The sequence below is a fragment of the Oncorhynchus nerka genome, linkage group LG8 (genome assembly GCF_034236695.1).
Source record: "Oncorhynchus nerka isolate Pitt River linkage group LG8, Oner_Uvic_2.0, whole genome shotgun sequence".
In the NCBI taxonomy this organism is placed as follows: Eukaryota; Metazoa; Chordata; class Actinopteri; order Salmoniformes; family Salmonidae; genus Oncorhynchus; species Oncorhynchus nerka.
In genome coordinates this window covers 45,664,205-45,679,259 of record NC_088403.1, presented here as the reverse complement: position 1 = coordinate 45,679,259, position 15,055 = coordinate 45,664,205, and the positions used below count along the sequence as shown (strand labels likewise).

At 45.9% G+C, this 15,055-nt stretch overlaps 1 protein-coding gene across 1 annotated transcript; it reads left to right on the top strand.

The window, feature by feature from the left end:
• Nucleotides 1-1,045: 1,045 nt before the first annotated feature.
• On the top strand, nucleotides 1,046-13,825 carry LOC115133408 (microfibrillar-associated protein 3-like). Its single transcript, XM_029666612.2, is given in 5 exon segments — nucleotides 1,046-1,197; nucleotides 2,048-2,179; nucleotides 2,182-2,463; nucleotides 10,256-10,551; nucleotides 12,538-13,825. Coding segments are annotated over 4 exon segments (1,269 nt in total). The 5' UTR covers nucleotides 1,046-1,197; nucleotides 2,048-2,142; the 3' UTR covers nucleotides 13,192-13,825.
• The last annotated feature ends 1,230 nt before the right edge of the window (nucleotides 13,826-15,055 follow it).

Below are 15,055 nucleotides of genomic sequence, written 5' to 3'. Positions count from 1 at the left end.
AAGGCCACTGTGTGTACGGTGCTTAGGAGGAGTGTTTGTGTACAGTTTTAAACCCCCTGTCTCACTCCTGCTTCGAACTGAACTTCCAGTTCCTTGAAACTCTGCTGTGTTGTGTTCCTGATATCTATTGGGTCAATGACACACTTTCCTCAATATCAACACTTGCCAATGTGAGATAGCTAGTATTATTGATGAATGGATCAATGGATTGAGTCTTTTAATAGCCTGTGTCCATTTCAGAGTTTGATTTGTGCTTTTAAAGCAGTGACAATGTCGGACAATAATCCACTCCGGAAGGCAAAATGGACAAACTTGGGTTAAGCAAAACAGTTTTTTTCCCTCTCTTCTCCTGAACTTTATGCATTCTTTTGACCACAACAGTATGGCTGTTTGTCTGTCTGTTTGTGGGGGAGTGGAGAGTGGAGAGCGAGTGGAGTAGTTACTAATTGTCTTGATTTAATGTTTGTAAACTAGTTATTTTCTGATTAATACTCATCTCATCGGTCATTTTTATATACAAAGTGAAGTCAAAGGATTCAATAGAACCACAAAATTAAGTGCCCTGGCATTTGGGGCTCTTCATGAGTCTTAAGTGCTGTAGTTCTGTCTGTCAGATCGAACAATGCAGTGGTTGATGATGGCAAACGGCCTGGATCTGAGACAAGAGTGAGACACTGGCCTCTGTTAAGTGCTTGAAGAACTGTAGTCTAAGACTCAATAGAAAGGGCAGACAAAGCAGAACGTCCTAAAAGTAGTCTATACACCCCAGTGCATGAATGGACTTCATTCATGTAAAATAGTTTTTTGGAACAATAAGTGATGTTTTCATTAATTGCATTTTTTGGGGGGATGAAATATGGCCTACATTTCTATCTACATCTAATTCCACTGATGACACAGTCATGATTACCATTCACGTAGGATACTGTACTGTACTATTCTAGTTAATCCAATCATGTTTCTTTGGGCATGTGGATCCATTTTAATACGATCACATAAAGTTGTTGCGTGGCCAATGACTGACCTAGTTTTTTCTTGCTGCCCGTTGGTAATTTGACTCGGGTAGGGATTCTAGGGAAGCCGAATGCTGCAGCGACCCGAATGTTGTGTCACGCGGCCAGCTGAGCAAGAGAGAACCGAAGAGCGATGAGGACGTCGAAGACATAGCGGAATGCAGCAAAGGCCGAAAGACACACGGTGATCTCTCCTTATTTACGATTTAACGCCTGTAAGCTAAATGAAATTGTAAGTATGCTATCAGATGTTATTGGAAAACGTTATTCGGCAAGATAAGGTTATTGCGAGTGAACTAGCGAGCGAGCTATGATTGCTTACATTAGTGGACTAATCTTAGTTTTTTTTCTCTCTGTTAGCCAACCTTACATGGAGCTAACTATATTATGTGAGCTACTTCACCGTTTATATAGTGTCGTCTATAAATTATATCAGATAAGCTAGCTAGTTTTACAACCCGTTAGCTTTAGTTTTATAGCTAAACCCCGCGATTTTGCCTCCAGTTGCGTTAGCTGCTTAGTGTGCAAAAACATCCCAAATAGCTAGACTTGTTAGCTAACTAGGTTAGCTACTATGTTGCATGTAAAATGTCAACTAACTAGCAGTGGTACTTATCAATACTTCTATTGATGTATACTAAGTAATATTGTTATCAAACTCGTAACTGATTTTAGACAACAATACTACTAACGTAGCTAGGGCCTAATAAAAATACAGGGATGTCATGTCTGTTAAGTTACATTGCAGCTCTAGTTATGTTGTAACAAAATGCACTGTTCCAGCAGCACTAGTATAGTCTGCTGCAACCACAATGTCAATGTCACATTGTTAGCTTGGTAGTCAAACCCTGTTTTTGTGTGTTTTTTTTGTTGTTGTCAGAGTCATCGACTATTTGGTCGAGGGGGTTAATTATAAACCAGAAATGTCAAAGACATTGGGCCCTGGTCTTTATAGGTGATCTCTCTGCTGAACCAAAATGATGTTTAATAAACGAACGGACTGTTCATGGTTGCTTTGTCTTTTCTCTTTTCAGTGGAATGGTTCAAGATTCTGAGCAGAATACCAAATAGCCATTCATTACCACCACCAGGAGATTGTCAGTATATTGAGCATAAAGATGCGAGTGGCATGACAAACTCTTATCTGGTGAAGGCGACCGTCAGGAAGACAAAAAAATGCATCGGGCAAGCAGCTACGCTTTAGGCTTCTTTCTACTGACCGTTATTAGCCTCCACGCCACCGCGGCCTTATCGGCGGTTTCAGATGGAAACAGCACGGAAAACGGTACGGTGGCAGATGGTGGATTTGTCCCCCTCCTGTTCTCGAAAGTAAACCAGATTATCGCCCGTGAGGGCAACTGCGCGCTGATTGATTGCAACGTCACTGGAGACCCTGACCCGAGTGTACAGTGGTTCAACTCGCACGGAGACCTGCTAGACACCGAGACAAGTAAGTCAAGTTTGTATAATTATAAAGAATGCCCTGATGTTGCTCTGGCCTCACAATCAGCAGCTGTTCTACAGACATTTTTCTCAAACCAACTTGAACTGTCAGGCTAAAGGCTATTTTAAGTCCAACTGTGGACAACAGAGAGAGAGAGAGGGAGGGACAGGGAGAGAGAGGGACAGAAAGAGGGGGCGAATCAAACAAGCTGGCCAGTTGGCTCTTTTTCCAAAACGTTGGAGTTCAAAAGTCACGGCCACTGCTTAACTGTAGATACTTGATACATTACATGGTAATGGCTTTTAATATGATGATGTTGTCGTGGTTCTCTCATTCAGTTGTAGTCTTATCTACTCTAGCCTATATGGGTGCAGATTGGTGGTCACGGCCACTACTTAGGTTGTCTGTAGATACTTGATACTTTGTTCGAAACAATATTGTGACGCAATGTGCAACCCATGAATAGGAGTCGCTTCTTCCCTGTTGATCATGACTTTCCTTTGCTTTTTGCCGCTGTTTGTTAGCTCTTGATTCCACACACGCGTCGAAGTGAGCCTGGGAACACTATACACGGGGGTATAAATGTAGAAGTCCTTCTCATTGAAATGTATGTCCGGTGTCTGAATACATTTCCTGTACCCATTCAGCTTTTCTAGAGACACAACAGACCGGCTGGAGGATTGATGGATTAAGTGTGTGTGCGTGTGTGCACTGCGCTATTCATTCTCCGTCTCAAGCCCAACACTATTCAGGCTCTAGAATCGGTTTCTGTCTCTCTCTGTGTGTGTGTGTGTGGGTGGGTGGGTGTGTGTGTGTGTGTGTGTGTCAGCAACCCACTCAGGATGAGCTTTCAAAATATGGAGGAACATGAAATCATCCATCCAGCCACAGTCTAATAACATGCCTACGTAGTTGTTGTAATGGTAGATGACACTTCATGCGATGATAGGAGAATAGTGGCCAACGTAGACCCATGGTGAAATATAGCCTGGATGACATTTATTTTGCCCCGATACAACAGAGCTTCTTAATACATTGGATATACCAAGATTAGTTTAGTGAGAATTTCACACATCAATGTAGTAGTAGACAAAGAAGAACCAATTTCAATAGTCAACAGATGTTGTAACATGATTTAATGTTTGGCTGGCTACTTGCTTGTGGTTCCACGACTTGTTTGTCTCCCTGTTGTTAACCAACAAGCACCACATGTTATTTTTCCAGACGGATTCCATTGTCCCTCAGCCCCACCCTCTATTTAAATATTTAACAAATGGCTTGTGTCCCAAATGGCTCCCTATTTAGTGCACTACTTTTGATCAGGACCCACTACTTTTGACCAGAGCCCCTTTGGGCCCTGATCAGATGTAGTGCACTGCCATTTGGGACCCAGCCATGGAATAAACAAGTTAGTGGCACCTCTCTGCCCGCCTATTCGTTCAGCTCGAACTCATCAAGAAAATAATATCAGTAATTAGAGGAAGGTCATAAACACTGGTCCACTGCAGGGGGTTTCAGGATAAAACATGGATTTCAAGTGCAAAATAGCTGGTTCCTGGATTGCGGCCTCAAGGACAGTCCTGCAGGAAGAAATAATATTGATTCAATAGGAATCATATTATGACTCAAAATGAAAACCACAATGGATTAATGAATTGCAGTTTGTTACAGTTAATTGATTGAGCATGTATTTTATAGGCCTAGATTGCTTGAAATATTGAATGAATTGAGCTCTGTGCCAAAAACAACAAGGCATGCAGTTAGTCCATTAGTAGCCTCAGTGGCGGTTGTAGCTTGTATGGCTTGTCAATATGCACAATTTATCACACTTTCAGAATCGGAACCAAATGAACAATACAATCGCCATGGCTAATTCTAGGCATAAGACACCCCAAAAGACTAAATACACTGCTCAAAAAAATAAAGGGAACACTAAAATAACACATCCTAGATCTGAATGAATGAAATATTCTTATTAAATACTTTTTTCTTTACATAGTTGAATGTGCTGACAACAAAATTACACACAAATTATCAATTGAAATCAAATTATCAACCCATGGAGGTCTGGATTTGGAGTCTCACTCAAAATTAAATTGGAAAACCACACTACAGGCTGATCCAAAATGAGGCTCAGTAGTGTGTGTGGCCTCCACGTGCCTGTATGACCTCCCTACAACGCCTGGGCATGCTCCTGATGAGCTGACGGATGGTCTCCTGAGGGATCTCCTCCCAGACCTGGACTAAAGCATCCGCCAACTCCTGGACAGTCGGTGGTGCAACGTGGCGTTGGTGGATGGAGCGAGACATGATGTCCCAGATGTGCTCAATTGGATTCAGGTCTGGGGAACGGGCGGGCCAGTCCATAGCATCAATGCCTTCCTCTTGCAGGAACTGATGACACACTCCAGCCATATGAGGTCTAGCATTGTCTTGCATTAGGAGGCACCCAGGGCCAACCGCACCAGCATATGGTCTCACAAGGGGTCTGAGGATCTCATCTCGGTACCTAATGGCAGTAAGCCTACCTCTGGCGAGCACATGGAGGCCCCCCCAAAGAAATGCCACCCCACACCATGACTGACCCACCGCCAAACCGGTCATGCTGGAGGATGTTGCAGGCAGCAGAATGTTCTCCACGGCGTCTCCAGACTCTGTCACGTCTGTCACATGTGCTCAGTGTGAACCTGCTTTCATCTGTGAAGAGCACAGGGCGCCAGTGGCGAATTTGCCAATCTTTGGTGTTCTCTGGCAAATGCCAAACATCCTGCACGGTGTTGGGCTGTAAGCACAACCCCCACCTGTGGACATTTAAACATGTTAACCCTAGCAAGGCTGCAGGCCCAGACGGCATCCCCAGCCGCGTCCTCAGAGCATGCGCAGACCAGCTGGCTGGTGTGTTTACGGACATATTCAATCAATCCTTATCCCAGTCTGCTGTTCCCACATGCTTCAAGAGGGCCATTGTTCCTGTTCCCAAGAAAGCTAAGGTAACTGAGCTAAACGACTACCGCCCGTAGCACTCACTTCCGTCATCATGAAGTGCTTTGAGAGACTAGTCAAGGACCATATCACCTCCACCCTACCTGACACCCTAGACCCACTACAATTTGCTTACCGCCTCAATAGGTCCATAGACGACGCAATCGCAACCACACTACACTGCCCTAACGCATCTGGACAAGAGGAATACCTATGTGAGAATGCTGTTCATCGACTACAGCTCCGCATTTAAGACCATAGTACCCTCCAAACTCGTCATCAAGCTCGAGACCCTGGGTCTCGACCCCGCCCTGTGCAACTGGGTACTGGACTTCCTGATGGGCCGCCCCCCAGGTGGTGAGGGAAGGTAACAACATCTCCATCCCGCTGATCGTCAAACACTGGGGCCCCACAAGGGTGCGTTCTGAGCCCTCTCCTGTACTCCCTGTTCACCCACGACTGTGTGGCCATGCACGCCTCCAACTCAATCATCAAGTTTGCGGACGACACTACAGTGGTAGGCTTGATTACCAACAACAACGAGACGGCCTACAGGGAGGAGGTGAGTGCCCTCGGAGTGTGGTGTCAGGAAAATAACCTCCCACTCATGTCAACAAAATAAAGGAGATGATCGTGGGCTTCAGGAAACAGCAGAGGGAGCACCCCCCTATCCACATCGACGGGACCGCAGTGGAGAGGGTAGTAAGTTTTAAGTTCCTCGGCGTACACATCACGGACAAACTGAATTGGTCCACCGACACAGATAGCGTTGTGAAGAAGGCGCAGCAGCGCCTCTTCAACCTCAGGAGGCTGAAGAAATTTGGCTTGTCACCAAAAGCACTCACAAACTTCTACAGATGCACAATCGAGAGCATCCTGTCGGGCTGTATCACTTCCTGGAACGGCAACTGCTCCGCCCACAACCGTAAGGCTTTCCAGAAGGTAGTGAGGTCTGCACAACGCATCACTGGGGGCAAACTACCTGCCCTCCAGGACACCTACACCACCCAATGTCACAGAAAGGCCATAAAGATCATCAAGGACAACAACCACCCGAGCCACTGCCTGTTCACCCCGCTATCATCAGAAGGTGAGGTCAGTACAGGTGCATCAAAGCAGGGACCGAGAGACTGAAAAACAGCTTCTATCTCAAGGCCATCAGACTGTTAAACAGCCACCACTAACATTGAGTGGCTGCTGCCAACATACTGACTCAACTCCAGCTCACTTTAATAATGGAAATTGATGTAAAAAGTGTATCACTAGCCACTTTAAACAATGCCACTTAATATAATGTTTACATACCCTACATTACTCACCTCGTATATGTATATAATGTACTGTATACCATCTACTGCATCTTGCCATCTTTATGTAATACATGTATCAATAGCCACTTTAAACTATGCCACTTATGTTTACATACCCTACAATTCTCATATGTATATACTGTACTCGATATCTTCTACTGCATCTTTCCTATGCCGTTCTGTACCATCACTCATTCATATATCTTTATGTACATATTCTTTATCCCTTTACACTTGTGTGTATAAGGTAGTAGTTGTGGAATTGTTAGATTACTCGTTGGTTATTACTGCATTGTCGGAACTAGAAGCACAAGCATTTCGCTACACTTGCATTAACATCTGCTCACCATGTGTATGTGACAAATAAAATTAGATATGATTTTAAATTAGCCCACAGCATTGGAAATGTCCCTAACTGAGCTCAGGACCTAGTCAATACAATCACAGATAACCTTAACGTCACCTCAATGAACGTTAACCAAATCAATAATGTGCTAGTTAAGTTGTAGTCGTTTTGCAGCAGGCTACACACATTATCATGATGAAACTGTGAAATGATATCCAATGTTATGTAAGCTAGTTGGGCAGAAAATGGAATATTGTCGCCCTAGGTGTAATAGCATAGCAAGCAACAGGCTAACAAGTGTTAGGCTAGCCTATTTCATTACATGCTTAATATTATACTCATAAAGAGATGACATAGCTGCATACCTTATCTTTTGCGTGTTTCTCTTTCCTCTTTTTCCTAAACTGGGCACCTGATGGCTTAGACCTTTTCTTATCCATTTGTGTTGATTTGGCACTCGAGCATCAATACATTACCCATCCCCCAACACTCAACCAAGAGTCAGGACTAAACCAATTCACCTTGGTGGTGTGCAGACTGGTTTTATATTATTCTTAACGATTTTGCACAAACCAGAAAAAGAATGCAACAATATGTCTGTGAAACTATATGAATGAATTGTGGTTTATTTGGTAGCATTTCGTAGTGTGACTGATTTTACTAATTGCATTAGTACTGTACAAAGTTAGAGGTGCACTATTTGATTCCCCCACTCCCCCTACCTCGGGTTTCCAGTGGGGAGACCTGAGGTCAACCTACCCCACCCCATCGCATACTTCTGAGAGGGAGACCTTCCCAGGCAGTAGCCTGCCTAGCTCACAAACTAGAATCAGGGCTGCCCACTCCGACAAGTTTAACTGACCCACAATGTGACATGATATCATTGATGTGACGTGCAAAAGAGCGATAGAAAACCGATCGCGCAAATGTCACCATTACAACAACAACATTGTGCGGGCACCCCATGTCGCCCATACCTAAATCCGCCAAGGTCTAGCCTGATTCCAGAGGTAAGGTGAGGGAGCTATAAAGTGGTTTCTGGCCCCAGAACTAGGCCTACAGTGGAAGAATAGAAATAGAATGATCAGAACTAGGCCTACAGTGGAAGAATAGAAATGGAATGATCAGAACTAGGCCTACAGTGGAAGAATAGAAATGGAATGATCAGAACTAGGCCTACAGTGGAAGAATAGAAATGGAATGATCAGAACTAGGCCTACAGTGGAAGAATAGAAATGGAATGATCAGAACTAGGCCTACAGTAGAAGAATAGAAATGGAATGACCGGGGGGGTGGTTGACACAAATGGGAATTACCAATCCACTCTATACAGTGGGGCAAAAAGTATTTAGTCAGTCACCAATTGTGTAAGTTCTCCCACTTAAAAAGATGAGGCCTGTAATTTTCATCATAGGTACACTTCAACTTGTAGGATTTTTAATGAATTTATTTGCAAATTATGGTGGAAAATAAGTATTTGGTCACCTACAAACAAGCAAGATTTCTGTCTCTCACAGACCTGTAACTTCTTTAAGAGGCTCCTCTGTCCTCCACTCTTTGCCTGTATTAATGGCACCTGTTTGAACTTGTTATCAGTATAAAAGACACCTGTCCACAACCTCAAACAGTCACACTCCAAACTCCACTATAGGAAATGGAAGACATACAAGACCACTGATAATCTCCCTCGATCTGGGGCTGCACGCAAGATTTCACCCCGTGGTCAAAATGATCACAAGAACGATGAGGCAAAAAATCCCAGAACCACACGGGGGGACCTAGTGAATGACCTGCAGAGAGCTGGGACCAAAGTAACAAAGCCTACCATCAGTAACACACTATGCAGCCAGGGACTCAAATCCTGCAGTGCCAGACGTGTCCCCCTGCTTAAGCCAGTACATGTCCAGGCCCGTCTGAAGTTTGCTAGAGAGCATTTGGATGATCTAGAAGAAGATTGGGAGAATGTCATATGGTCAGATGAAACCAAAATATAACTTTTTTGGTTAAAAACTCAACTTGTCGTTTTTGGAGGACAAAGAATGCTGAGTTTCATCCAAAGAACACCATACCTACTGTGAAGCATGGGGGTGAAAACATCATGCTTTGGGGCTGTTTTTCTGCAAAGGGACCAGGACGACTGATCCGTGTAAAGGAAAGAATGAATGGGGCCATGTATCGTGAGATTTTGAGTGAAAACCTCCTTCCATCAGCAAGGGCATTGAAGATGAAACGTGGCTGGGTCTTTCAGCATGACAATGATCCCAAACACACTGCCCGGGCAACGAAGGAGTGGCTTCGTAAGAAGCATTTCAAGGTCCTGGAGTGGCCTAGCCAGTCTCCAGATCTCAACCCCATAGAACATGTTTGGAGGGAGTTGAAAGTCTGTGTTGCCCAGCAACAGCCCCAAAACATCACTGCTCTAGAGGAGATCAGCATGGAGGAATGGGCCAAAATACCAGCAACAGTGTGTGAAGACTTACAGAAGACGTTTGACCTCTATCATTGCCAACAAAGGGTATATAACAAAGTATTGAGAAACTTTTGTTATTGACCAAATACTTATTTTCCACCATAATTTGCAAATAAATTCATGAAAAATCCTACAATGTGATTTTTCTGGATTTGTTTTCTCATTTTGTCTGTCATAGTTGACATATACCTATGATGAAAATTACAGGCTCTCTCATCTTTTTAAGTGGGAGAATTTGCACAATTGGTGGCTGACTAAATACTTTTTTGCCCCACTGTATATGCAGCGTAAAATGCAAGGCCTTCGCAGAAAGGATGGCCTGGGCTTCTAGCTATAAAAAGCTCTTACCCGTGACTGTCATGACAAACTGTAGCAGATACCTTCCCCTTAGCCTGGCTACTGCTGTCTCTGCAACCTGGAAATGCATGTGAAGGAACCACAAACAGTTCTTAAAAGGGAAATGGCCCCCCGTTTCTATGGTGCAACGTTATTTTTATTTGCAATGTTCCATAATATTTTCTGGTTAGGTCTATCCTTTACCATTGTTCATGACCTGTAGATTATTACGATTACTCGTGTCAGGAGTTGTCCATTTACTACCTGACTGGACTACTGGCCCTGAGTAGGAAATATGAGGCTGGCATGATATGGAAAAGTTGGTTTCAGCGACGCGCTCTCTCTCGTTCTCAGGTGGCAAGTGGCTGCTGACAGACGATGGCATCCTCAACATCACCGACATCAGGTTTGCCGACCGTGGCAAGTACACGTGCATGGCGTCCAACGTGCACGGCAGCGCCAACTGCACGGTGACCATGCGGGTGGTCCTGCACAACGGGGACCTGGGGGCCTACTACGTGGTCGTGTGCCTCGTCACCTTCACCATCATCATGATCCTCAACATCACGCGCCTCTGCATGATGAGCAGCCATCTGAAGAAGACCGAGAAGGCCATTAACGACTTCTTCCGCACAGAAGGCGCCGAGAAGGTTTGTGTCCTGTCTTACTATACTTGTACATTTACATTTACATTTAAGTCATTTAGCAGACGCTCTTATCCAGAGCGACTTACAAATTGGTGCTTTCACCTTATGACATCCAGTGGAACAGCCACTTTACAATAGTGCATCTAGGTCTTTTAAGGGGGGAGGGGAGAAGGATTACTTTATCCTATCCTAGGTATTCCTTAAAGAGGTGGGGTTTCAGGTGTCTCCGGAAGGTGGTGATTGACTCCGCTGTCCTGGCGTCGTGAGGGAGTTTGTTCCACCATTGGGGGGCCAGAGCAGCGAACAGTTTTGACTGGGCTGAGCGGGAACTGTACTTCCTCAGTGGTAGGGAGGCGAGCAGGCCAGAGGTGGATGAACGCAGTGCCCTTGTTTGGGTGTAGGGCCTGATCAGAGCCTGGAGGTAGTGAGGTGCCGTTCCCCTCACAGCTCCGTAGGCAAGCACCATGGTCTTGTAGCGGATGCGAGCTTCAACTGGAAGCCAGTGGAGAGAGCGGAGGAGCGGGGTGACGTGAGAGAACTTGGGAAGGTTGAACACCAGACGGGCTGCGGCGTTCTGGATGAGTTGTAGGGGTTTAATGGCACAGGCAGGGAGCCCAGCCAACAGCGAGTTGCAGTAATCCAGACGGGAGATGACAAGTGCCTGGATTAGGACCTGCGCCGCTTCCTGTGTGAGGCAGGGTCGTACTCTGCGGATGTTGTAGAGCATGAACCTACAGGAACGGGCCACCGCCTTGATGTTATTTGAGAACGACAGGGTGTTGTCCAGGATCACGCCAAGGTTCTTAGCGCTCTGGGACGAGGACACAATGGAGTTGTCAACCGTGATGGCGAGATCATGGAACGGGCAGTCCTTCCCGGGAGGAAGAGCAGCTCCGTCTTGCCGAGGTTCAGCTTGAGGTGATGATCCGTCATCCACACTGATATGTCTGCCAGACATGCAGAGATGCGATTCGCCACCTGGTCGTCAGAAGGGGGAAAGGAGAAGATTAATTGTGTGTCGTCTGCATAGCAATGATAGGAGAGACCATGTGAGGTTATGACAGAGCCAAGTGACTTGGTGTATAGCGAGAATAGGAGAGGGCCTAGAACAGAGCCCTGGGGACACCAGTGGTGAGAGCACGTGGTGAGGAGACGGATTCTCGCCACGCCACCTGGTAGGAGCGACCTGTCAGGTAGGACGCAATCCAAGCGTGGGCCGCGCCGGAGATGCCCAACTCGGAGAGGGTGGAGAGGAGGATCTGATGGTTCACAGTATCGAAGGCAGCCGATAGGTCTAGAAGGATGAGAGCAGAGGAGAGAGAGTTAGCTTTAGCAGTGCGGAGGGCCTCCGTGATACAGAGAAGAGCAGTCTCAGTTGAATGACTAGTCTTGAAACCTGACTGATTTGGATCAAGAAGGTCATTCTGAGAGAGATAGCGGGAGAGCTGGCCAAGGACGGCACGTTCAAGAGTTTTGGAGAGAAAAGAAAGAAGGGATACTGGTCTGTAGTTGTTGACATCGGAGGGATCGAGTGTAGGTTTTTTCAGAAGGGGTGCAACTCTCGCTCTCTTGAAGACGGGAGGGACGTAGCCAGCGGTCAGGGATGAGTTGATGAGCGAGGTGAGGTAAGGGAGAAGGTCACCGGAGATGGTCTGGAGAAGAGAGGAGGGGATAGGGTCAAGCGGGCAGGTTGTTGGGCGGCCGGCCGTCACAAGACGCGAGATGTCATCTGGAGAGAGAGGGGAGAAAGAGGTCAGAGCACAGGGTAGGGCAGTGTGAGCAGAACCAGCGGTGTCGTTTGACTTAGCAAACGAGGATCGGATGTCGTCGACCTTCTGAGGACTGTACGCAGATATAGTGCCTTTGGGGTGTGTGTGTTTGTAACTGGGGTATGTAATGTTTTTAATCATTCTTGAATGGTGAAATATTTTCCATCCTATATTTAAATGTCCAATGAGGTTATATTCCATATTCTCTTCCACTCTAAAGCTCCAGAAGGCGTTTGAGATCGCCAAGCGCATCCCCATCATCACGTCAGCCAAGACCCTGGAGCTGGCCAAGGTGACCCAGTTCAAAACCATGGAGTTTGCCCGTTACATCGAGGAGCTGGCCCGCAGCATCCCGCTGCCCCCCCTCATCATGAACTGCCGCACTTTCATGGAGGATATCTTGGAGGTGGTGGGGGTTGAGGAGATGAGGCACACGTTCCTCCGACAGGCCCCAGAGGGGCACCACCTGGATGGGGCATCGGGATGCCGGGCGGCCCTGGTGCAGGGGGCCCTGGTCGGGGTGGGGCCCGGCGACGTCTTCACCGTCCTCCGGGAGAGGGAGCGTTCCGGATCCCCTGCAGCGGATTCCGACGACGCGTCGTTGCACGAGCAGCCTCAGCACATCGCCATCCAGGTGTCCATCCACCCCCCGCTGCCCATGGAGGCTCCGGCTCTGGCTGAGGCCACGCCCACTCCCTTGTCTCCTCCGCCGTTGGCTCCCCTTCACCTGGAGGAGGAGGAGGAGGAGCAGCAGCAAGAGGAGCAGGGTTCTGAGCAGGAGCCAGTAGAGGAGGTGGGGTTGGAGGCAGAGGTGGAGCCAGAGGTTACTACTAAGCTACAGCCTGGTCAGGTGATCTATGAAAGCCATGTGTAAACAGGAGAGAAAAAACAACAAACGCTCCCGAGGAGGGATGAGTGATCCTGTCCTATGCATTTCCCAACCCCACCCTCAAAAACATAGAATATGTCAAGAAAAGGTCATTTTATTTCACTTTTCAACGGAACTAGCTTAAAACTCGAACCTAGCTACGTATGTAGGTCTGTCTCTGGATTGTATTATAATAACCTAGTCTGGATTACAATAAATCTACTTGATAAGACATTGCGTATCATCCCTCATGCTTATGGATCTACATGTTGAATGTATTGGGGGAGAGGAGAGGATAATCAATATTTGATATATGTAAGTATAAAGCAATGTATAGGGCCATTTAATTTGTTTCGTATTAGTGAGCAGAGGGGAAAAAAGAGCTGTTTGTTATTCGATTCAAGCATTCTCGAAAATCGATTTTCAGGAAAGTGACTTGACGATTATGCTTTAATTTTGTTGCAGTATTCTGTTTCATGATCAATTCATAAATTAGCTCCAAGCTGACGTCGTGCAAATCACTGTTACTAAGCAGACCACAAAGGCTTTTTATCCTACCACTGTTACAACCAACCTGGACCTGCAATTTCAGTATCATGTTAAGTTCAAATGCATTAAACTCCTATATTAACGACAATAATTGGATCATGACTAACATTTTGTGGATGATTGAAGACTAGTTGTTTCAGGCCTTCTGGTCTGCGATCCTTTTAATTAATCACATGACCACTATAGCCTTTCTAGTAAGTGGTTCATTGAAACATTTCTGAAACTTTGCATTAGACATCGTTATAATTATTGTTATTATGACCCACCGTGGTGTTTGGATCATGCACAACTTCCTACATGCTAGACGTTTGACCATTTTGCCTTTATGGTCCCCATTATGTTTCCTAGAATGCAATATCCCCCCCTCCCATTTTCTTTTTTGAATGTTTAAGTTTTGAATGGGTCTCAAACCCCAACCCTCTTCCGTACATGCTTTAATAACAGAGGCTACACGTGAAATGAAAGTGATGTATTTGGGTTAGTCTTTAACCGGACTAAAAATGCTTTCCTTCTGCTTAATAGTCGGGGGAGGGAGGGGGGTTCGATGTTGCTCTGCTTTAAAATGATGCTCTTGGTGGCTTTTTTTTGTTTTTTTTGTAGTGAAAATAAAAATCTATCTGCTGTGTTACCATGGTTTCCTCCAGTTTGTTTTAATCGTGCATTAACAATGCATTGTGCCATCCTACTGTAGGTCTCTCTCCCTCTCTGAAAGGACCATGACACTTCATCACCTGATGCATTCCTCCAATCAGCCTCACTCACTCCCAAAGTACATGAGAAAAGGCAGCCATCTTGTTTTTGTAACCATAGTTACAGCGGTCATTATAGATGAGTAGCGCGCAAGTGAACACTTGTTTAAGCTCACTAGTCTTCGCCGGAAGGAGCGTTCAGTGGAAGCAAAGCATTAACCTAAGCATGCGTAATGTGACGCATACAGGCGGCGATTGTGTACATACACACACTAGAAGCCAGCTTCTATGAAGTCTGCACACAGCTCTCCCATAGAAATAGCCTAGTGGATTTTAAAAGGAGCCTAACAGGTACAAAGGCATGCAGAGCTGCATGTGAATGGGAAGCCAGGCCAGATCCCTGTACTGTATCAGGAGACTTCGGTGTGAGAGAAACTGACTGCGAGCACTGAAAGCAAACTGACTGGCATTAGAAGCTGTCTTTCTTCCGCTCCCAACTCTTAACAGGAAAAGAGGCTTACAAAGACTGGTTTGTTTTGGAAGTCTGGGTGGTACAGAATTTCTTTCCCCTCTGTTCTTTGACCCAGTGTTCCTCCTCCTCATTCCTCTACACTAGTGTTCCCCCTCCCGCT